Source organism: Astyanax mexicanus, chromosome 20, assembly GCF_023375975.1.
Source record: "Astyanax mexicanus isolate ESR-SI-001 chromosome 20, AstMex3_surface, whole genome shotgun sequence".
Classification (NCBI taxonomy): Eukaryota; Metazoa; Chordata; class Actinopteri; order Characiformes; family Acestrorhamphidae; genus Astyanax; species Astyanax mexicanus.
Window position 1 is genome coordinate 23,215,990 of NC_064427.1, and position 24,746 is coordinate 23,240,735.

The 24,746-nt window shown below is 36.4% G+C and overlaps 2 protein-coding genes across 6 annotated transcripts in view; both read right to left on the minus strand.

The window, feature by feature from the left end:
• Positions 1-1,755, minus strand: part of tjp2a (tight junction protein 2a (zona occludens 2)) — a 44,529-nt gene extending 42,774 nt beyond the window's left edge. Inside the window, exon 1 of the mRNA XM_007255016.4 lies at positions 1,597-1,755. The gene's annotated coding sequence lies outside the window, so the exon portion shown is untranslated. The remainder of the gene's footprint in view (positions 1-1,596) is intronic.
• Positions 1,756-4,426: 2,671 nt separating this feature from the next.
• Positions 4,427-24,746, minus strand: part of pip5k1ba (phosphatidylinositol-4-phosphate 5-kinase, type I, beta a) — a 28,643-nt gene continuing 8,323 nt past the window's right edge. For 4 of the 5 annotated variants that reach the window (XM_022681210.2, XM_022681213.2, XM_022681212.2 and 1 more), the window contains exons 2-16: positions 23,868-23,937; positions 23,110-23,175; positions 18,702-18,832; positions 17,382-17,499; positions 15,988-16,140; positions 15,015-15,314; positions 11,252-11,448; positions 9,632-9,712; positions 9,387-9,435; positions 9,086-9,170; positions 8,827-8,967; positions 7,640-7,775; positions 7,353-7,455; positions 6,159-6,195; positions 4,427-5,470 (exon numbers count right to left, since the gene is read on the minus strand). In XM_022681210.2, coding sequence (XP_022536931.1) covers positions 6,178-6,195; positions 7,353-7,455; positions 7,640-7,775; positions 8,827-8,967; positions 9,086-9,170; positions 9,387-9,435; positions 9,632-9,712; positions 11,252-11,448; positions 15,015-15,314; positions 15,988-16,140; positions 17,382-17,499; positions 18,702-18,832; positions 23,110-23,175; positions 23,868-23,888 — 1,599 coding nt within the window. In that variant the 5' untranslated portion in view covers positions 23,889-23,937 and the 3' untranslated portion in view covers positions 4,427-5,470; positions 6,159-6,177. The remainder of the gene's footprint in view (positions 5,471-6,158; positions 6,196-7,352; positions 7,456-7,639; positions 7,776-8,826; positions 8,968-9,085; positions 9,171-9,386; positions 9,436-9,631; positions 9,713-11,251; positions 11,449-15,014; positions 15,315-15,987; positions 16,141-17,381; positions 17,500-18,701; positions 18,833-23,109; positions 23,176-23,867; positions 23,938-24,746) is intronic. The other variant, XM_015607296.3, reaches the window with a different exon arrangement.

Sequence of the window (24,746 nt, forward strand, 5' to 3'; positions counted from 1 at the left end):
CAATACAATACATGTTAAAAGATTACTGTCACAGTGCCATTTTAACCATGAATTAGTTACATCATGTAAGTCATGCAACAATACGGAAAAAACTAATGAGCGACTTAATTACCGGTAATTTGCCTGATTCAGTTCTTTTTAATCAACATTATGAACTGGGTCAGAGCTCTTATTAGTTAAAGAACAGAAGTTAAAAACAGACTGCCAGACCAAGGACATAGGAGGAAACAATGATCATACTAGGCCTTAGTCTGAGGAGAAATAAAATAAATTCTGTTTAATTCTTCAGAATTAGAAACGTGTTCTTGGCATGTATAAACACAAGTACAGTATTTCACAGTATGTTACATAACCAGTAGCATGCAGTACAAATGATTGAGCCGAGTCATTTTGCTGCAAAAAAAAGCAAAATAGTAGCAAGTAAAATAATTAAAATTCAAGGCAAACATTCTCTGATAAGCATTTTTGACTTAGTAAGCATAGTAAGACATCTAAGATTACTCTGATTATATTAGAATTAATCACCTTAGTAGTCTTACTTAGAATTTTGACCTTAATGTAAGTAATTTGAACTCGAAATAAGCACAAAAAGTCACTGGTCACGTTATTCTGATGCTTGTGTCTAAATTTAAGACAAAGAAATCAAATAAATAAATGCTTGATTGCTTGAAGTCTTACTTCACTCATTCTTAGACTATGAGATATAAAATGCATATTTTAGTAAATCTTACCCCATTGTCATATATAAGGTTTGCTTAATATAAGCATTTACATTTAATATTTTTATATTTTGCAGTGTTAAACCCATCATTCCCAGGCATAACCACAAAATAAATGTTCTTCTTCTCCTTTTTTTTAAATAACAATAATAATGCATCTGAACTGTGTTTTTCCCACAAACTAACATAAATAATTAATCTCTAATTTAGTATAATTTAGGATATGGCTTCAGCTCAGGGTGGGGGAGGCAGGCTATCACCTTTCAGACACTACAAAGTGAATAGCCTGGAGCAAAACACCTTAGCTAACTAGCTTCCAAGCTAGTTACCTATAAACAGCTTAAAACATTTTATCTTATTTTATGTTGTCAATATATAGATTTTATTTTGCTTAAATTCATGTTTAAGGAGTCTAAACCATGAATGCTATGATTTACCTGTGCTAACCTACAGCTCCAGGCAAGCTGGTTTCTTATTGGAATTATCCGTTCCACTTTAAACAGTGCGTGGTTACGTTGCTACAATGCTGCCGCTTGTAGGAGTTTCAATGGAGAATAGTGCATTTAAGGTGGAACGGAAAGTTCCAGTCAGAGGCCACCTTCAGCTTCGCCAGCTGCAGGGAGGACGACAACAGGTCGTGTCCCGGGTTACTTTACGACCGAAAACAGCAGAACAAAGCTCGCACACTCAGGTAAAAGCAAAGTAAAGAACTTAAACAACAGCTAAAAGTCTAAGAAATGTACTTTTATATTAGTTTATTCCGGTTAAATAAGACTCTTAGCAAACTATCAATCCTAAAACAGGTCTCAGTCGAAACCATGCCCAAAAATGGCATGAAAACAGCCACGTAAACACGCAATAATAGAGTTTAACCTACCTTAAAGTCTTTAAAACACTTTAAAATCCTGTATTTGACCCAAATTTCCAACTCCAGGCAATTAAATCCAACCCAGGAGCAGCGTGTAACTTGACAGAACCGATTAAACGCCTCGGTTTTGTACACAATCCCAGATTTCCTGATTCTTCCAGGTGTGGGCGTGTCTTCGCGCTGCAGGTGAGTCAACGGCGCGTCACGTGACCTCGGTTTCAAGGTAGGCGGTGTTAAGAACAGTTTCGACGAAGAGCTAAAGCAGCTAAACTGAAACTCTAAACTCTACACTTTAAACACTCCACAATTTCTACCTCAGAAGTCTAGAGCATTTATTAAATGGCTTAAACTCCGTTAAATAGAGATTCCATGTGTACTGAGAACTTCCATGAGGTGGTTTGATGTTTTAAAAACATTGAAAACTAAAAAAACTAAGTGTGTCCTTGTGCTATTTCTACACAGCTTTCTATGGTTCACGTTCTAATCTTATCTGTGAATTCCTTCAGTTGCTCTACTGTAGTGTGCAGAAAAGGTGATAGAGCCACTTACTTACTTAATAACCTAATACATCATGCCCTCTAGTGGATAAGTCTAAATAAGGCCCACATGTTGTTCTAACCATGCTTTTGTCATAATTTTACTACAACACTAAAATAAAGTCATCAATAGGGGTTTATTTTTATAGTTTACAACAACTTTGCAAGATATCCATAAAAATGAGTTGTAACAAAGTCAAATATTGTGTTGAGAAAATAGACATTCACATCCCAAGTTGCAAAAATTAGTTTCAGGGATGTCACATTAACTTATCGCAACATGCCTTTTGCAATTATTTGGTTCCCAGTGGGCAACGCTAAAATCACTATTTACAGACTGTACAGCAGGCAGGACTTTTTTCATTGTTTTTTACTTTTAGCAGACATGGATATACTTTAGAGTAGTCAGGGGTGAAATGAGTTTTGATGGGACGTATCCTGTCCAGGAGGGGGAAAAAACACACGCTCACACAATAACCATGTTTATTTAACCCTTTATGGTACAGGTTTTATTTATTTTTTGAAAGGTCATTTTGTAGACGGCGCAATGCTGTTTATGCCCATAATCGAGTTTTTTTTTTTTTTCTCAAAAATTCGCCTCTATCACATTCTGTGGTAAATTAATATGTTCAGCAACCTATACGTGTTATACGTGGGTACATGCCGTAAAAAAGTGCTTCTTTTGTATTTTTACAGTAAAATATACATTAGGGCAGCATGGTTCCACATGGTAGGGAAATTAAAGCATGCAGAGAGGTGAAAACACTTTCAGTGTGGTGATATTGAGCAGTGTTACGCAGGTTTCGTATTTATTTTATTGTTACGGTCACTGGTTTATACTAATTACATCACACCTGACCTAAAAAATCAACTTACAACTAACTAATCAACTAATTATTACTAAAGAACCCCAGAGCCTAAAATATGTGAAAAGGCGTGTGAAAATGTGAAAATTAATGTGAAAAGGCGTAATGTGTGGGTTTTTTCCCCACTGAAACCTATATAAGGTAAAATCTTAACGTGGCTTAATATACTAAAACATCGAGCCAGAAACACCAAACATCTCTAATTTAATTCACTGCATAATAAAGACGGTAAATGGTAAAACGTGCTAGTGTTAAAAGCTGGTTCTGGAGTATCTCTGTCCTGTTTTAGAGATTTTCTGCTGTAACACGCTCTGTTCTCCTCAGAAAGGGCAATTAGAGCATTAGTTGGATCAGCTGTGCGTAATACGCTGTAAACACGCTGTGGAGTTGTGCTACCCATCGATACCTGCTTCTTAAAAGCACTGCACATGTGCTGACCTACACCTAAATCTGTTTTTGTGTCCATTAAACAACCTGGACTCACTGTAATTGCACAAAAGTATAAATGAAAATTAATAATAATATAATAATTATTATTATTTAAAAAAAATACAAAAACAGTTTGTAATGACCTCCCATTGCCATAACTTTGCCATGATAGTCACCTACATCTACTGGGAACATGCTCTAATATGGTGCTTGTTTTGTATTTTTACAGTTAAATATACACTAGGGTAGCACAGTTTGACAAGGTAGCACAACTCGACACCAGAGTTTGCGAAGAGTCCCCTGCCGATCTCTGCAGCTGCGCTGTAGCATTAGCTTAAAGTTAGCATTTTTCTCATTACGACTCTTAAACGATCTCGAAATACAGGTGATCCAGTGATGTTCAGGAGTAAAATGTACACAGAATAAAACGTACAGGGTTCTGAACATATTTATTTACCACAGAATCGAGGCCAGTTTTTGAAAAGCCCATTCATTTTCCTCATAGGGAAAAAAAGCTTAAAAACTGAAGACACACGAGCTACAGAATGACACGACTTCAATGGTCTATTATCAACAAAAGTGGTCAAGCTGCATAATGTTGCACTAAGCTACACTGTTTTAATAATAATAATAATAAAAAAATGATTTTGCTTATAAAATACCATTCACCTCCTGTCACAGTAATCAAATATTGACTGGATTGCTCTGTAAGGGCACATTTAACCTAAAAACACTCAATGACTTAGTTTACCACAGATTTTTCCTTTAAGACCCAGATAAGCTTCTAACATGTTAAATCATGTGTATGCACAAAAGTATTCATGATTCTGGGTTAATAACGGGGATTAAGTTCCTCTTTCAAAAAAGGGTATCAGCTCACTCCACTCCCACAAAAGAAATAGTGTTAGGCCCAAAACAGAACTCAGACAGTACAGATCAGTTGTACAACAGTATTTACATGCGTTAATTATTTCAATAAACAGCACACTGAACACATTTCTGAACAGATGGAGCTTTTAATAGCACAATAACTATCATACACTTTTCTATAAATACACAAAAAACACTTAAAATATATTACTTAATATTATACATTTTGTGAAGATATGAAATATTTCATATAGGACCCACAAGAATCTTTTAGTGTGGAAAACCACTTTCCACATTATTAACGGTTGATTTGTGCTTTAAGATCAAATTTCAACAATTATCATCAAATGATTGAAGCATTTTTTTTATTTGGCACTAAGACATTTAGATCTTAACCTATTTCTAAGACACTTCTCAGAAATAATCAACAATAGTACCAATGTGACCTGTTCTGAAATATATTGCGTTCATAGCAAACCTCTGAATGTATAAAACAGACCTTCAGACTTCATAGAAATGTCCTTCAGACCCAGTTTTCAGTTTTGTCTGCTGCATCACCTGTGATTTAGCTCTTTTGTCTCTCTCCCTGAGAGACATGTGATGTGTTTAGGAACAGAAATAATAATAATAATAATAATAATAACAGTATAAATTCCAAATTTGGCAGTGTAGTGGGGTCCCCAGAACGGACACAGACGTACAAAACAGTAGAAAGCTGTACATCTATCTCTACAGTGTGGTAGATAAATCAGTCTGCCATTTTTAACTCAAGGCATGTCTCAGCCTTTTCTTCATTAGCAGCAATAAGTAGCAAGGGACTTCATTTATAATGTGCAATATTAAAGTCAGTGACCCTCTGAGACAGCTGGCCAACAGCCAGCATTGACCCTGTCAGAGAGCTCTGACTAAAACACATACTTCACACAAAAATGCTAAGCTAACATGGCTAAAACATAAAGATACAAAAGCTAGCATCAAGCATGAACTCATTCGGTCAACGCTAACTGTGCTAACTGCATACCAGCTTCCAATGCTTTTAGCATCTATAGCAGCATTTTTGGCTGGAGTATGTGCTCTTTGAAGGAATATGGCTAACAGATTGTATGTCCATTTTGTGCTTGATCTTCTTGTAGACATTTTCATTTCAGCTAGCAGGTCTGGTTCAGCAATCTTCACGCATCACTAGAAAGAAAGATTCATACATTAGATTTTTTTTTGTTTGGATATTTTTTTAGCAGATTACAGCATTTTACGGAAAAAGGTGCACCAGATTATAAAGTGCACTATCAATAAACGTGCACCGGATCATTATGACACATTCTAAATGACAATAGTAAGGAACAAGGGTGTTGCACAGTAATCTTGACAGCTCTCTCTCCTGAAAACTGTTTATTTTGGTGAGGAAAATTTCATGCATTTAAATTCTCACAGCCATGCTACAATCTAGCAGAAAGCCTTTCATGGACAATACAGAGATAACAGATAAATACTTAAACAAATAAGCAGAATATACTTTTTTTTATGTTGATTTCAGAACAATAAAGGAGTAATTGTCCCAATACTTTTGTCCACATATTGTTGCTAGTAATAATACTGGTTTGAATGAACTATAAAATAGGCCACATCACAAAAACGACGTAATCAAGACACGGTCTGTTGAAATAGTGGAAGTGGATGGAGACCACTGGGGCAAAATGATCCACGGAGGAATTAAAACACACAATGCAGCACTGAGCTTCACAAAGACACCGTGTGTAAAAGATGGCACATCACTATGGACATGTATGGATATGGAATATGAAAGAAAATAGAATGAAGGCAATAAGATGCTTTAACAAATCTATCCTAAAACAGCCACACGCACACTTACACTGTGTGACGCAAGGCTGTTAGTTGTGCGTTTCATCCTGTGGGAGAGGAGAGTGAGTCAACTTAACACTAGAAATCCCAAGATCCTTCCAATACCAGAATAGTGAAAATAGTGACAAAATTAAGAAATTTAATTTCTTATGATGCTATAATGTTAGATACAGTTTCTTGCAAAACTATTCATAACACTTCAAATTTTTCACATTTTCTCACTTTACAACCACAAATTGAAATTTTAAGTAATAGACCAACACAAAGTATCACATAATTGTTAAGTGGAACAAAAATAATACGTTTTTTTTTTTTTTTTTTAAATCAAATAAAAATCTGAAAAGTGTGCTGTGCAAAAGTGTTTAGCCCCCACTATATCAATACTTTGTACAGTCACATTTCAGTGCAATTACAGCTCAACTGAATGTAGGTCAGGGCTATTCTAACACGTAAATAACCTTTATATCTTTATATTCTGTATAAACAAGCCAGAGTAATAGTGTTTTATTTTTTTTTTGATCAAATGATAGGTGAAAACTGCAAATTATATGTATTGAAGCTTAACTAGCTTCTCACAGCTGAAACATACAGTTTCTTGCACTGCTTTGGTTTCTCTGTCATACATGCTTTGGGTTTATGTTGCTTGTGTTGTGTCTGGTCACTTGACATTGCCTCCAAAATAAAAACACTTAAAATAGCTGTGCATCCTGTCTAAATTCAATATGTCTAATAATACCAGACAGATATTTTTAAAGGAAACTAGATGCAGCTGTTTAACTATAGTAAGGCTAGGCATGCTGGAATAATAGAAACATATTTAATATACGTTATTTATTATTTATCATAAAATAATCCAAATGGACACTACGGCTTTTACAGATAAAAACATACAAACCAAAAGTTTTTTTATATAGACTGGTATTGGCCAATACCAATAAATTCAATTTTAAGTTTAGTATTGGAACAGAAAAGTGCCATCTCTATCACTGACACTAAAATGAGTGTCTTGAAGAGAAATTCATGTCCAAAATAATAAAGAACTTCTGATTTTGTGGCCTGTAATTGACACAGTGGTGGATATAAGCCTCAATTACTTGCAACCTATATTATTCCTGCAGGCCATTAAATATTTAAAAATGTATATAAAAATATATATATATTAAATTAAATTAAAATTTCCAACATTTCAGCAGCATGCACTCACCAAGTACACATCCAGCTCTGAATCAGGGGTGCTGCTCTGAGGGGACACTGGTTGGGCGCTGTCGTCTAGAGCCAGGGTCGAGCTGGAGGTTCGACGATGACCACTGGTAGACCACACACACAAAAAAAAACACACATTAAAATAATCTAATTAATGGAATTAATGTTAATGGCATCATCAGATCTGGGTCATTGTAAAGTGAATACATGGGAAATATTCCAAAGCCACAGAGCAGTCAGTCACTGTTTTTAGATAAATTTAGATTAATAGTGTAAAAAGGCGGTCACCTGTCATCTATATCCATGTCCTGCTCAAGCTTAAGGTCGTCTAAAGAGGAGTTGGAGGACATGGTACCAGCTGAAATGGTCACGTTCAGGTTGGAGGAGCTTGGAATGAGATCAGGTTTCTGACAGGAGCCTGAACCTGATGTGAAAAGATCGAAACAGCAAGTTTCAATACATGTGTTTAGTCCTGTCATGATAATACTTTATTGACTTATTGTGCAATAAATGGACATGACCTCAGTAATATGTGATAATGGTGATATCGTCTATTATGTTTATTTGCATGTTTGTTGACATATAACAGTGAACAGTATTTTAGCCAGGCATGCAGTACTCCATGCGACTCCATACACAACAGTGTGGACACCATAAAATGTGTTGTTTTTAGAGGTTATGAATGCTGTGTTACACTATTCTATTATCATTATGTCTGTGGCATTTACCGTATTTTTTCCACTAAAAGATGCACTTAAAATCCTTTAATTTTCCCAAAATCATCAGTGCACCTTATAATCCATTGCGCCTTGTGTAGGAATTTTACCAGTAAGGTAAGCATTAAGGAGCAGTAAAGCCAATCTGCTGAAATACAGTGTTATACAGGAGTTTTAGTGAAGTTTCTCCAGCACCAAGGCTGGAGCACGATTAACATTAGCTGCTAACCGCGCGAAGTGCTAACTCTTTTGCTGTTAAGAGGGGAGTATTATAGGCCTGAAGCTTGCGAATTTACGGTATTACAACAAGCTACGTGGAATGTTAGCCCCTAATGCTAATGCTGCTGTACCCACCCAGTGGACATTTGGAAATCTAAGCTTACTGTAAATAAATGGAAGCGCTTTACTCGCCCAAATAAACAGTTTTCAGAAGAAAAATCTGTGTAGATTTTTTTTTAAGAATTACAGTTTTTTTTTTATATATATATACTTAGCTTCACTTCAGTTAGCCCCTTCACCACCCAGCGGTGGGACCTGCTAAATTAGAACAAAAACATGTCGACACCCCTGTTCCTTACTAGTGTCGCATAATGAGCCTTATAATCTGGTGTGCCTTATAGTGCAAAAAATATGGTAAACTATATTGTTGTCATTTTAAGATAATTTATCACAATAACTTCTGGAATAATATATTGTCCATTTGTGGTCCAGAAAAAGAGAATTCACTAAAATGTGCATCTGAAAGATGTGAGACAGTACCTGCATCGTCTAGGTTTTCCATGCTTTGTGCTTTCCTGTCCTCGTTTGTCTCCTCTTTAACAGTTGAGAGCACCTCCTGTGATACAGACCTGATGGGCTGGATTGAGCTTCTTTTCCTCCGAGAGGAAGCACCTCGAAGAGCTTTAACAACACAACAAGAAAAATGTACAAATGCCAGAGAATGGAGGAGGAAAAAATTACATTTTAGATGAGATTATATGCCAAATCTGGCATTAAGTGAAGAGAGGACAGCACTTACGATTGATCTTTTTAAATACAGTTCCTCCCATAAACTTCAAGAACCTGTCAGCATAGAAGTTCGGCCTGTGGACCGACACAGTGTCCTACAACAGACAATATACAATATTTTATCTATCCAGAATAATATATATTTTATATTTGCATTAGTTTTTTTTTTTTTTAAATTAAACAAAACACTGGAATTCTAAAATATTTGATATACTGTATTATATACATTACAGTTCTCTGTATTAATAAAGAATATTTCTGCAGTGTAATAAAGAAAGTAAAAATATAAATAATAAAATAAGAGAACTCACGCCATCATGTACAAGGGCTTTCCATGAGTGCTCGACCTTTTTGATGAATCTTTACAGCAAAAACAGAAGCCATGATGTAACATTTCATATTTGCATGCTGATTATATAACAGCGTTCATATCCGCATATCCTACTTCAAATCACTTTTTGATTAAAAGACTTTAATAAAACGCTGTGATCCTCTTTCACTATGTGAACTATATACATATGTATCTGTCTGTAATACATGGTCACATGATCCATACCTGTAAGACTGTAGGATATCAATGATGCCCAAAAAGATCAGCAACTTCTCATCTTTGTGTTTAGCAGGAATTCCACCCATTCTGCCAAAAAAGCAAGAAAATAAAATAAAAAAAATAAAAATAATAAAAATAATGAAAATAATCCAAATGTTGTTTTATTAAAACAAGCTTTCATTTAAAGAGATATTTTAGAGTAAACTATTTTTAATATATTACATGGGATTGTTTTTCCTAATATAGTGAGGGCTGGATTAGCAGACAGAGCTTTAGCTTGGTCCTACACTTAAATGGATTTATGGATTTTCTGTGGAAAATAACATCCGACCGGGCACGGGCAGGATTAATCCCAATCTGGAAAACTGCAGGATTTATTAATCAGGAATTCCTGTTTTTATGCTCTCGGTCAGAATAGCTTTGAGAATTGTGGAGTGTGGGCTACAGAAAAAGGATGTGCATGATCATGACAATAAAGGAGTTACTGCCAGTAAAAAATACCTGTGATTCATTAATGCATCAGTTTCCTTACTAGGAACAACTTACAATAGCCATCATGCTCACTGTACATTCAAAGTAAATGTCACTCTGACACTAATGGAAATAACACATTGACAAAAAAAAACAATAAGAAGTAGCTGTTGAAATCGAATGAAATGTTGTGTGAATGTCAAACACTGATATGGGTAAGTGATTACACAGTGTTAGCTTATTTGGGAAATATTGGGGACAATTCGTAAAAATGACCACCCTATTTCGCTCAGTTGCCTCAAAAAGTCTATCAACTTGCGGTGCAGGGGTAATTTTTACATTTTTAGGGGGGTGATTTTATTCCCGTCTGGAACAACCATGTATGTGTTTTTCCTCTGAGAAAATTACAGGCTGAATTATCTACTGTTTTACGTTGAACTCCGTGGTCCTCTGGTAATTTTAGTCCCGTCCGGACGCACATCTCGGAGTTTCATCACCTCGTGTTTAATAAAATAGCTATTTGCTATTTAATTACACTTTGAGTGCGCAGGTCTTTACACGTAGATCAACGTAAACACAACAGCGAGTGAAAATGGAGGAGCTACTGAACGCAATGTCACGTGACCGAGAAAGCCAGAAAACTCACTGGTCCTCCTGTTTTTTTCAAATGCAGTCTGGATGTAAGAGTTTTATCACTGAGTAAAAGTGTGAAATATTTTTCACAGACGTCCCCCTAAGAAACTAAACCTGTCCAAATAGGGCTATAGAGGCATTTTTACGCCCTCTTGTGGCAAGACCCAATGTCTAAATCAGACCTCACCTGTAATAGAGGTGGGACAAAATATCGATATTGCAGTATATATATATATATATATATATATATATATATATATATATTTTTTTTTTTTTTTTTTTTTTTTTTTTTCCAAATTATTGGAATTCTATCATATCGACTGAAATTAAGAAATATAACTTGATACAGATTTTTGCCATATCTGGTAAACAGTCCACAGTAACTTCTCCTCATTGTCAGTGATGTCAATAGATGACTCATTGCATTCAGCCTGTGCATTCCTTCAGCGTCAGGGATTTTTACTGTCTGTCTGGATATTCAATCACACACACATTACACACGCTTCACACAGATCTGCTCACGTTTCATCGTCAGTGTCCGGCATCGGCTCGGCTGGTTTGCCTCCTCCCTGAATGGACTCCAGGGCTGTGGAGTACAGAACTTTCTGGGTTCCCTGCCGCCGGCTGTCCCCCCGGCCTCCTCTCTCTCTTATCTTCTTATCCAGAACATGGACCCCCAGCAGCAGACTGTAGTCCATGATCTTAAAGCTCTCCAGAACCTGATCATGACATAAGAAACAAAACATAAAAACTGATACACAGCATGGGGTTACTTCACGGCTGTAATACTTTTAAAAATAAAACGCTGCCTAAACACTTTTTTTTTTAGAACAATTTTATTAAACAACCATGTATGGTTTTCAAAAGAAACCTTTCAGTAAGTGGTTCTATAAAAGCAGGAGTTTCTTTAGGCTTCAGCAAAAAAAAGCAAAAAACTGCCCACAAGAAAATGTATTGTTTTGTTGGTTTTAATGTATTTATTAGCTTTGGCTTTACTTCTCTAATGTTTTTATTTTTGCGTTTTGATGATTGTGTAATTGTTATAGTTTGGACATGATTTAACGTTTTTTTTACTTATACTATTTTTTCTACTTTTTACAATTGCAAAATACGTTCCAAAATACGGACTGAACAGAAGCTGTGCAGCAGGCACAGCAGACTCGCAGGATCATAAAATACAAGGTTTTAATGATTTTACCTTTTTTTGCACGTTTTTGCAATAAATTAAATGGACAGATCTGCCACATGTTGAAGTGTATGATGTGCTGCCATGCAAATACAACCTCATCTTACAGCAAAAAAGTTTAGCAGAGTTCAAAATGCCTAGCCAATCAGGAAAGAGAAGGGTGGTATGTCACACAGAACAGATGCCTTTTAAACAAGGAATAGAAGCATAAATGTCTGAATCTGGATTTACAGAATTATTAATTAGGATGATTTAAACAAAATTTTAAACAAAAATGTAATTCTTGAAATAATGACTGGCTACTTCAAAATAGTTTTGATTCTTCATTTGAATACACAAACTCGCACACACTCACGCACACTCTCTTACATGCACACACCCTCACGCTCACTCACTCACACACAGACACACACACACACACACACACCACACTGCTGACAATAGCTCCTCTACCACTAAACCAACACCACCCTGCCCAGTTTCCTGTGGCTAAAGAATGACCACTGAAAAGTATTCAGCACTGCTGATTCTCACACACTGGCCATGACACTCATATAACAGTCTCTAATCACACGTATCTGCTGTTTCTCACGCAGTTTTAACCGCCTCTCGTTACCCTTCAACACTACGTCCAGATTAATTAGTCTCCATATAAATGCATATAAACAGCTGCTGCTCAGTTCATTAATTAAATCAGCAACAGCAGCTTTCTGAATGAGTAAGTAAAGATCACGGATCACAGCCTCACTAAATAAAGTTCGCAGATCAAAATTAATGAGAGGAATTGTACACGAGTATGTGAAGTAGAAAAGTGCATTTCTGAACTAGTTACCATTGGTTGCTATGGTATGCCAGATGTTTGCAAAATACGTTCCAAAATACGGACAGAACAGAAGCTTGGAACTTCCAACTACTTGGAATGCAACCATGTGGGGTACCAAAGCAACCACCTTGAGTACCACTGCATCATCAGTTAGCAGCAACTAAGTATCAAACACCATGAATGCCACAGCAACTATGTAGCTACACTAGAAACCACTCATAGCAATCTCCTAGCAACCAAGTTGTGATGAATTGTGATATGTCTAGGGGTGCACTGATGTTGGAATGCTGGGCCAATGGTGATATTCACTATCCAATATTACAAATGTACATATCTGCCGATGCCAATGCAGATATACACATTTATAACTTCCAGGATCATGGAGTATAATAGGAGTATAGCACACTATAAATACATCAGTATTTGTCGATGATGATTAAAAAAAAAAAAAAATTATCAGCTGATAGAATTTCAATATCATCTGCATCCATAAAAATGACAGTGATGATTTTATAGTAGTAAATTGAACAGAATAGCTTCTTTGGATTTCAACTATAATTTGTTTTTTACTTTTTACAATTAAATTATCAATTAAATCTAATTAAATCAATCAGAATAAGAATTAGGGCATGTTAAATATGCTTTTAAACCAGGTTACCTCACAGATCTGTCACACACATTCAATGCAAACTGTCTCATGTCCGTAGCTAGAGATTAGAAATAAGCTGTTTTTTTCTGCCTGAGACTGGTTTACTAAGCTCCTTAATGAATCAGTTGCCCAGCGCTGCGCTGTCCAGAGGTGGATAAGCTGAAGGTGAAAAGGCCAGTGTGTCCCATCTACCACACCAGATTTTAATCAGCTCATTCAGATCGACTCAGGAAATGATGAGAAATGCCCTGCTTTCATTATTATTTCATAACAGAATGTATACATGAGCCCCGGCCTCCATCAAATCAACTGGGGGTTAAATAGACTAGGCACAGTAGGAAGCATGATGTAGGGATGCAACGATTAGTCGATACAATCGACAATGTACAAATTTCATTGTCGACTAATCGTTATTTTATAACAGTACGGGAGATGGGTAAATGGCTCACACACACAGTTTACTCTAAACTTAGTCCATGTCTCCAAAAGTTCGCAAACACAACAGAATACATATTTAATCATTAAATATCAGTAATTTCCACATTTAACCAAAATATAGGCATTTAAATCTCATGTTCAGCTGTTTCTTTTGCTTTAAGAGATGGAGGACATGGCTGTAATAACCGTCAACTAATCGACGAAAAAAAAAAAATCAGATTAGTCGACTTCCTAAATGATCATTAGTTGCAGCCATAACATGAGGTGTGCTATTAGCAGGGCATTACTACCATCAATCCCACCAATTTAAAATATAGGCTGGGCATTGGCATCAGGCTACACATGCAAACTAGGAATGTGCATCGACTGAAAACTGCACATCTAAAATGTTTGGAAAGAAGGATGAGAAATCGATCAAACAGGTGTGTGTTGGTCAGTTTGGCTTTGGATTAAAGCTTGGGGGCCTATCCTGATGATGAAAAGTAATACCCTAGTGAAAAGGAAGTATATTTAAGAGCATTAAAGGTAAGTTCAATTGGGTAAAGAATACTACAAGTGCTAAACTACATTTTTTATTTAATATACTCTATGAAAATAATACTTTAAATGCATTGTACATTAAAAATATTTAAGTATTAAAAATAATACTTAAAATAAAAACAATTAACATGTTCTTTTTTTTTTTTTCTTCCAGTGTCATTAAGGTGTAACACCAGGTGTCAGCAATAGGGGGCCCGTGAGCCAGATGTGGCCCACAAGCATGAAACATCTGGCCCGTGAGGTTGTTTGAACTAGAATAAATGAATAATAATAAAAAAAAAAAAATCTCTGACGCGCTCAGCGTGACTTTAGTTTCCGGACGTTTTCGTTTTTCTGCCTGTTCTTGGGCTCCCTATCTCAGTGGTAGTGTATTGGAACGCGACCCTTACGACACGGGTTCAATCCTGCGTGAGGAGCGGTGTGTTTATTTATTTATTCCTTCCTTTCTTATTGGGTTTACCTGCTTTTAATTCAACTGTTCTGCAATTGGGTTCAACAACCCTCTGGGCTGGAGAGCTACTAGTCTGTAGCACTCCATCCCATTACACTTCATTTTCCAAAACAGTTTTTTTGGAAAATATCTGACCCGCGGCAAAACTTTATTGCTGACTGTTCTAAAACATTATTGCAGACCGCAGCAGTAGCTCACCCTGCAGTCTCGCTGCAGCGTCTTCATCAGGGCGTTGTACGTGTCTGCGTCGAAGTGCAGGCCTTCAAAATGCATCTCCTGAAAGTCTAAGTCTTTGAAGGTGGGCGAGGATTTGGCTCTTTCTTTGCGTGAAGCTCGCCGCTTGTAGGTCGAACCCTTCAGGTCATATTTGTAGTGCATTTTTATGGAACGAGGCAAGACGTTGTTCATCACCACCAGCCGGATATTGACACCTCCACACTGGACGCAGTAAAGGCCGTAGAACTTGGGCAGGAGTGTCCTCGGGTTCTGGTTAAGGTTCTGTAAAAGGGAGGATAGTGTGGGCTTAATATACAACAGGATTAAATAACTCCATTACACTTAAAGCAATAGATTTGGAAAACAGTACATGCCAAGGGTCAATGCACAATGCATTGGAGCTAGAGGGATATTAAAGAAATCAAAAATAATTTGATAAAATAATTTTACAATTTAAATTTTTGTTAAAAGCAATCAATTTAAGTCATATTTGTTTTGCTATTTACTGTAAAATGCTGAACATGATTTTTGTTGTCACAATACTTTTTTTTGTTACACTATTATTTTACTCAAATTCAGGGTTTTGTTACAATTCACCAAATAAATAGATTGTACTAAATAAAATTGTAGTATATATTTTTGAAATTAATAGTATTTTTTTTTTTCATACTGCCAAAAAGATCAATATCGCAAAAAATCCCAAGATATAGGGCCATATCACTGACCTGTAGTGTACGATACTAAACTGGAATTGTTACACCTTGGAATATTTCCTTGTTGCATAATTTGACATATTTACATTTACATTTCCTTGACTCATTTTCGGGAAACTGACTTTATAACCTGACTGATGCTGATAGTTCCTGATGATAAAATACAAAAAAAAAGGTTCCTGTTGTGTTCCATTGTGATGAGGTGATGGTGGTAATGGTGGTGTGGTGTTAAAATAGCGCACCATGTAATACCCAGGAAGCAGCTTCTGCAGAAACTCGGCCTCTTTGTGCTGCACTGTCTTGATGATGAACTCGTCGTCACTCGTCAGGTAGAACCAGGAGCTGCTCGCCCCGGGGTTCGACAGCTCAATTAGAGGCTCATTACAAATAGAATACTGCAAAATAAAAATTTTAAGAAAAAAAAAAAATTAAAAACAAGGATTTAAGAAGACTTCAGTCATTCACATCACATGTGGTACATGAGGTGGATAAAAAAAAATCATCTTAAAGTCCAGTTCAACCCAAAAGAGCATTTTTTATTTAAAAGAAATAAAATAAAGTATAAAACATAAAATAAATAATAAAACAGAAATAAATATTACTGTATTTTTTGCACTATATATCAATAAATGTCTATTTTCTGGTCTATTTTCATACACAAGGCTCAAAGGAATTAAAAAAGGCACATTATGCGACATTAGTAAGATACAGGGGTGTTGCTGTGTTTCTCTTCTAATTCAGCAGGTCTCACTGCTGGGTGGAGAGACCTGTAAAGCTAAGCTAAACTAAGTAAAGTAAACTGTAAATATAAAAAAAAAACATTTTCTTTTAAAGTCAAACAAGCACAGGATGTTAATCTACACAGATTACTCTTGAAAACTGTTTATTTGGGTGAGTAAAGCGTTTCCGTTTATTTACAGTAAGCTTAGATTTCCACTAAGGCTGAGTGCAGGAGCAGGAGCATTAGCATTAGCGGCTAACCACTAGTTAGCGGCTAATGCTATCTGAAGGAGGTACACTCTGGAGTGGTAAGTCAGGGTGATATTAGATAGCCGTTTGTCCCACATAGCTTGTTTTAACACAGTAAACACACAGACTACAGTCCCATAATACTCACCTCTAAACAGCGAAAGAACTAGCGCTTAGCATTGTTTAGCAGCTAATGCTAAAACTACCTTAGCCTTGCTGCAATTCAGTGTTGTGGCTCCTTAAAATCTGACTGGTAGAATTAATTTTTAAAAATTGGATAATAAGGTGCAATGTTGATTTTTGAGAAACTGTAAGGATTGTAAGTGCTCCTTATATTGCGAAAATGACTGTAATAAGAAAAGTAGGGAAGGTAGATGTAGAAGAAAAAGTAGCAGCAATATAAATCTCAGTATGAGAGGAGTGAATAAGGCCCTTTTCCAGTAGCAGCAAAGACTAGTATGAATGAACAGCAGTAACATAATAAAAAACAATGATAACGACAGTGATAAATTCATAACATGATAAAAAGCAGGACATCTAATGAAATCTTAAACAACTGCTTAAATAATAAAACTGTGCTGAGGTGCATCAGCCTCCAGATAGAGCAGGAAGTCACTCATGACCCAGTTTACTCATCAGCATCTCAGGTAGGTTTCTGGTTGCTCACCAGATAGTCGTCTGGTTTAATCCCAAACAGTTCTCGGAAATAGCGGAAGGCCACCGGGGCGTAGGTTTTGAAGCGGAAGTCGGGGTAGTGATGTGCTGGGGTCAGGTTACTGCCTTCACTGTGAGCAAAACATAATTAATAAAAAAAATAATAATACATGGTTACGGAACAATTTTACACACAGATACACACATGTACAATTGTTTATTTACTATATATTCAAATGTACACCCCTTCTAAAGAATGCATTCAGCTACAACACGATTAATCTGTAAACTTTTACATATTATTTGGTGTTTAAAGAATATGTTCACTGTAAAACTGACCAATGGACACCCAGTAAATTATAAAGGAATTAGGACACTCCCATCATGTTAGAAACCCGTCAGTCTTCATAAAAGAGAGAGAGAGAGGCGTGTGCAAATACTGTTGTTAACAGATGCTGGAGTTTTGTACATTTGTACTATCAAACTCAGGGTGATAACGACAGGACAAAGTTCTTTAGTGCGCTGAGTCATTAAAATGCAGCGTGAAGCTAAAAATAACTGAACCTAACGTATATGATGTAATAAAACATATAAACCTTAGTTTGAACTTTGGTTTAGACTGCAGGCAGGTATGAAAACACCCTTTGGTTCATGTACAGCTGCACCTAAAGGACCTATTCTATTACCAGTAATTTCATATATTCTATTAATTATATTATGAAGGGTATTGGTATTTTATTACCAATGTTCTGTGTAAGCAAGTAAGTATATATTTTGGAGATATGGGGCAGTTTCCCATACAGAGATGTGCACATCTCTAGGGGTAGGGTGCCCTGATTTTTGTTAAGATTGGAGGGGTAGAGGGAAGTTTTGGGGCCTCATGGCCCTTTACACTCCAAACATGGGACAATGAGAAGTTTGAGTATTTTGCTTGTTAAAGTTATGATAAGCACTGTATTACAATTATTTAAAGTGTAGTTTCAATGTTTTATGGCCATTTTCTTCATAACAAGCATACAAAATTTGTTAGTAGCTTGTCTCAGTAGCTAGCTAGCTAGCTAGAGTAGGTGAACTTATTAAGTTCAGCGTTTTCCACTGAATGTAGAAAATGTAATCTACGAATAGGCTTGATCCCTGTCCGGAAAACTGCCCCATCATGTATTCTTTCTATAGATTGCTTTGTGTATGTGTGAGTTTACTGGACCTGGGTGTGTTACAGGTGCTATAAAACGTGATAACCTGATAAGACAGTGCTTACAGCAACCCAGAGTTACACACCCACCAGTGTTTATGTGTGTGTAAATACTGGGAATACTCAGAATACCATGAATACCTGGGAAGAAAGACGCTCTCCACCATATAAAAGTCCTGCATCAGAACGTCTCTGTCAGGCTTTGAAGAGAGATTGCCCACCGTGTAGCCGATGCCAAGCTGAATGGCTCCCCTCACCGCCTCCGCTGTAGGCTGAAAACAAACAAAGACGAAATGAGAGCAACCGCAGGCTGCTGAATGCTTGGCAGTGCACGCTTTTGCAATACAGGTCATATTTAGAGGCAGGAACAGGATATGCCAATGTGAAGCCATAAAGATACGTGTTATCAGCAACACAAACACACAGAGAAGGAAGCACAAGGCTAATGTGAAGGCCTGGCCCTGCATTTTCAAGAAGTCTGTGTGTTTTTTTTAGGTGCTGGTGCACAGCAAGTGTCTTTAGAAGTGTGAAACTTGTCACCTAAAGTCATGCACAGGCCGCTCACAAAAACTATTGATATTACGGAAAATGTGCTGTATAATCCCAAAAATACTACAGTCAATGATATTTGTTATTTTTTACTGTCATTTTAGTACATTAATATTTATGCTATAAATTACATATAACAATAGCAAACATGATAAAAAAGTTTAATAATAATTTTAAAGAGCTTTTAAACTTTTAATTAATAATTAAATAAAGTTTTGTGAGTTTAGTAATGTGATGTATGTAGGTAAAACATTTTTGTGTCCCTAGCCAAAACAGACAAAACTTTAATGGTTCAAATGTATATTTTTTGTATTTACTTATTTTTATTTTAACAATAAAACTTTTTGATAAAAAATAGACTACAACTAAATTAAATAACATATTTTAGCAGATATGTCATGATTGACAGCATGTGGTTTTGTGTATTTTGGCATGTTTTATTCTTTGGAAAGATTAATTTTTGTGCCCTTAGCCTTAACAGATAAAACTTTAGGGTTTAAATTGATATTTGTTGCGGGCACGGGTGTTACGGGCAACGGGTGTTATACTTGTTTGCCACCCACAATATTTAAATTGCTGCACAAAAAAATGTAGCAATAATTAAGCTGATATTTACTTTATATAAAGGCTTAAATGTTAAAATGTTAGAAAAATAATAAAGACATGTTGCTGTTCGTTTCTGTAGTATGTCCCATTGCCTTTCGGACGTTAGCAGAATATTTTTTTTAAAAGCTCTTTACTGTACATAAGAATTTATGTTATCAATATTCTAGATAAAGTAAACACAATAGGCAATAGGCTATACTGAGCAGCAACAATTAGAAGTCATATATACTGTATATAAACCATATATACTGTATTATAAGTGAATAACAATTGTCAGAACAGATGTAGTCTCATAGAATAAAGCTCTCTCCTCTTTTTATAAAATCTTTTTTTGTATAATCTGTTTTATTTATAAGACAGAAACAGACCATAGAGTGCAGTATCTCCACACTAACACAACCTAGGACTCCTTAACAGACACACAGTCACAAAGTCCAAGGTTTGCTGCCTTAATTAATTTTCCTTCAGAGACAGAGTAGCTAATAAGTAATAGAAGCCACACTATATGAACAATAGTTTTGGGACACCTATCTTATTATACATTACTCGTTTCTTCCTAAATCAATGATATTAAAAAGAGTTTATCCTGCTTTTGTTGGAGTTGGAGTTGGTAAGTGTCTCCACTGCCCAGGGAAGACTTTCAATCCGATTTGGGAGCATTGCTTTCAGCAACAAGATCATTAATGAGGTCAGGTAGATGGATGGTCGATCATCACCTCACCTCACCCTAGAGTCCTCTAATTTTCTAGCTCCCAAACTCGTCCCAAAAGCATTGGAGAAAGCTCCATCTTTCCAGAGAACACAGTTCCTCCACGTCGGTGGAAAAGCACACTCTGAGGAAAGCACAGGATCCCCAGCTTTAATACTTTGATACAGCTAACAGACCCCTGAGCTGAACAATATCATCTTGAGATGGATGTGGAGAGAGCTCATCGACCCACTCAGAGAGAGAGCATGGCCTATAGTGCAAGCTCTTTTAACGGTAAGTTCTCAATAATTTAACAAATAAATGTAGCTCTTTAAGGGCTGTGAATCACCAAGTTTATAATAGTTTACATTTTTTTATTTCATTAATTTTATTTAGTTTTCACTTCTTTTCCTCCAATTCAATTAGTTTTAGTTAGTTTAACTGTCCAAAAAAAATTTAACAGTCTACAAGCTAGCAGCCTAGCTGCTAGTTCACTAGAAAGTAAACACAGCTGTCTAAAATACAGTTCTTTTAGAGTGTGTGTGCGAGAGAGAATGTGTGTGTGAGAGAGAGAGAGAGAGAGAGAGAGAGAGAGAGATATTTATCAGTTCATCCTCCTGTGGAAGAGTCATGCTGGTGAGTCAGGCTGGTAAAGTTACTCACAGTTAGCGCTCTTATGCTGCTTCTCAAACTGACTTATAGCTGTGTGGTGTTTATTCTACATTCTGTATCTTCTGGTTCGCTACAGGACACATGCTTTTATCTCCCTAGCACTCATATTCTAATCCAACACAAAATGTTCTGCAGCTTCCTCAGTGTTTTGTGTCGTAAATAAGTGTAAATAAGAAAATAACATCACGGAGGTGCAGCGCACAACGCCGCCCGCTGTAAAACTGCTGGAGTGAAAACAGAGCTTACTCCATCTGTAATTTTAGTTTGTTTTAGTTTTTAGTTTTCGTTATTTTGTTCATTTTTGTTCACAATAATAATCTTGTAAATCACAGATATAAAACACAAAGCTCAAGCCAGAGAACATCTGACCACTTATAGATGTGTTCTACAATGCATTGTTTGCTGTTTTTGGCCCTACTGTCCTTAAAAGCGATGGAAATCTCTCTCTCCCTCTCCAAAAACTAGGGCTTGTGTCCGTTGCTGGTGAACACGCTCTCCAATCTACCTAATAACAATGTTAACCTGCACTTCACCGTCTCGACACATGTTGTGCTACACTAACAGTATGATGGCCTTTACATAACCGGCGGCACAAACCAGCCTTCTAGGCCGTTAAGAGTGAGAAATCGGAGTGGGATAATCAAATCCCACTTAATCTGAAAAGAGCCGGGAACACAAACACCATATTGTCCGATAGTGAGAAAAAAAAACATGTCCGGGGGTGTTTGACCTGTAAAGCCTGCAGCTGCAAAAAGTTCTGCACTCTGTGCCTGAATGAGGTTAACACCACTCAATAATGTGGTTGGCTGAAGATGTGAGACAGGGGATATATTTAGACTGAGGTGAGGTCGCCTTCAAAAGGTAACAACCAAACATACATACAAACAAACAGTGGTGGCCAAAAAGGGATACAAAAGAAAAAAGCCCAATTATAGCATAAAAAAAACCTAGATGCTTAATTAAAACTACTTATAGTTACTGTAGGAATATATTCTATTTCAGTGTGCAAAACAATAAAAAAAAGCATAACTAACAAAATATATTTATACAGTATATACACACACACACACACACACACACACACACACATTTATAGCATGCATCTCCATAGACCCAAAGAAGAGAAATGTGCAATATTTCCTGTTTTTTTTTTTTCATCAGATGCAAAATGACAATTAGTACTTTCACATGTTATTTACTCTACCATTACAAATTATTTGTATTTCTATTTAAATGTTTTGAACCGTTATGTGAAGAAACGTTAGATGATGTGGTCTACCGGAGGAGCAGCATTAAAAAAAAGCTTAATAAAGACAATTAGCAAAATCATCTTTATGCCAATTTAGACATATTGTGAGCTAGATTTTATGGCTTGTTTTTGCAGTTTGCAGTACAGAGATGCTGGGCAGAGCGAGGTGTGACTGAGGGCCAACATCCACTGTACATCTGGGAGTGCAAACATACCAGACAGTTCTGAGAGAAAAGTGCAGAGCAGTTTTTCAAATGAGCTTTGGATTCGGCCTAGTAATGATCTGATTATAACAGAGTTTTACAGTCAGAATCATGTGACTGTCTATTTCATCTTAATGCGTCACTCTTTATGTAAAAAGATATTCTAACTTTTCTACTGTGTTTTAGTATAAAACTCGCATTTGGCTGTGTTTTAGTTTTTGAACAACTTTAAATTTTAATGTTTATTTTTATTTTCTCATCTCTCGTGTACTTTAATTTCTACAGTTTTTTTAGTTATTTTCTTCTTACACTGTAAAACCCTGAGCAACATCCTTAATGAACAACAGGTGCTATATAAATCTAGTTTATCTTCATAATCATTATTTTATTGTAATAAATGCATTCTTTCGTATCTTTGAAAAGTTAAACTGGGAGACCTGCTGCCACCAACTGCTGCCTCAAACAGTACCAAATCTAAATCAGCTCATTGCTGCAAACTCATTGTGCAGGGTGTGTGGTAAAAAAAGAAAAAAAAAACAAATGAGATTTGAGATGAAATGTGACATGTGGGTTGATTCATACCTTTTTGTGATCTTTGCTTGCACTCTTTTGAGGTCCTCCGCCCCCGGTTTCGTTTGTCGCAGACATCTATTGTTTAAAGAAATAACAAAACAAAGCAAAGAAAGAAACGAAAAATGAAAAAAACAATTGGCCGAAAACGAATTAAAATATTTTTCTAATTTGAATTCAACTGGTTACACTTACATACACTGCTGTAATCTAATTTTACCTTATATTATATATCGTTGCTGTCCAAAAAAAAACACTTATCTCCAAAACAGCAACTTTACAGGAGAGAGTAAAAACCTTGTAAACCTTCAATGGAAGTCAATGTAAAAATAGTTTATTTCAGGTCATTTTCAAGTGTTTCTATTGGTCCATTTCTGAAGAAATTTTGGCACAGTGTAAGGGACAGTTTGTCTGTTCAACTTATGTAGTAAACTAAAAACCAACAAAAATTGAGATGTGTTTTTCATAGGACAGCAACAATATGAATAAACTAAAATAACGTCTTTAGAAGTCTATAACTTTAGAAACGAGTGTCCCTGTGCTGAGTGAGCTTTATGAGATTATTTTTTTTTTACGAGAAGAGGAGGAAATGGCCTGTTCCTGTTCTTGCTAAAGATCAAAGCGATACTCGTGCACATCACAACATGTCATATCACCGTTTGACTTAGAACCGCTCTTTATGATCAAGCTGTGTGATCCAGTTTTCATGCTATTTTCACGTTAGACTGAGTGTGCTGCTCACCGTTACACACACTAAGTGTGCTGCTTACCTTGTACACTGCCCTTTTCATGAGATCTCAAGACCAGAGCATATCCAGGAGCAGAACGCCGCTCAGAGTCCTGAGAAAGAGCGTGAGAGAGAGAAGCCAGAACATGAGCTGGTTAGCGGGATGTCTGAGCGTGACTGATATAGAAAGTGAAAGAAAAGATCAGGTTATCTATGAGAGGCTGCAGCGTAGATGAAGAAACTGTTGAAGAGGATGTGTCACACAGGCAGCGTGAGTGTGTAGGAGGGAAGAGGATGAGTGGGAGAAAAGCTGACAGATTACAACGGATTCCCTCGTTCTCAGAATATCGGAACAAATTGCAGGAAAATAAAAAACATATTTGGTGTTAAAAAAAAAAAAAAAAAAATACTGAGCTTAACTGAGCCCTATATGCTACTTGGCAATGCTGCATGGTAACACGAGGTGACAGCATGGCCGCCATCCACCATCCATCCATGGTTGGGCACGTGCTTGTAAACGCATGTGTGGAAAGCTGTGCACCTCAGTCCAGCACAGATATTTCCAGTTACAGCTTAATTTAATCACAGAAAAATGCTATTTTTTACCTTTTAAAAAGCCATTTAAATGCCTGATTAAATGGCAGATTACTGTTGTTTTGCTGTTTTCCTCGGGTTTTGAGAGCTCAGCGCTGACTCAGCTCTTGATCATTTTAATATTGCGAAATATAGCATTGACAAAAAGAACATTTTCAATGTAAAATTTGTCCAATATCGTGCAGCCCTACTTGGCACAACGCAGTCAGACAAGTACTGTTTCCCTGGCAACCACCAAAACCAGGCTCGTTTAAGTCTGGTGATTTTATCAAAAACACTGTTACACTCTCTTTAATCTTGCCAGCTCTTTTCAGTGTTTATTTTACTT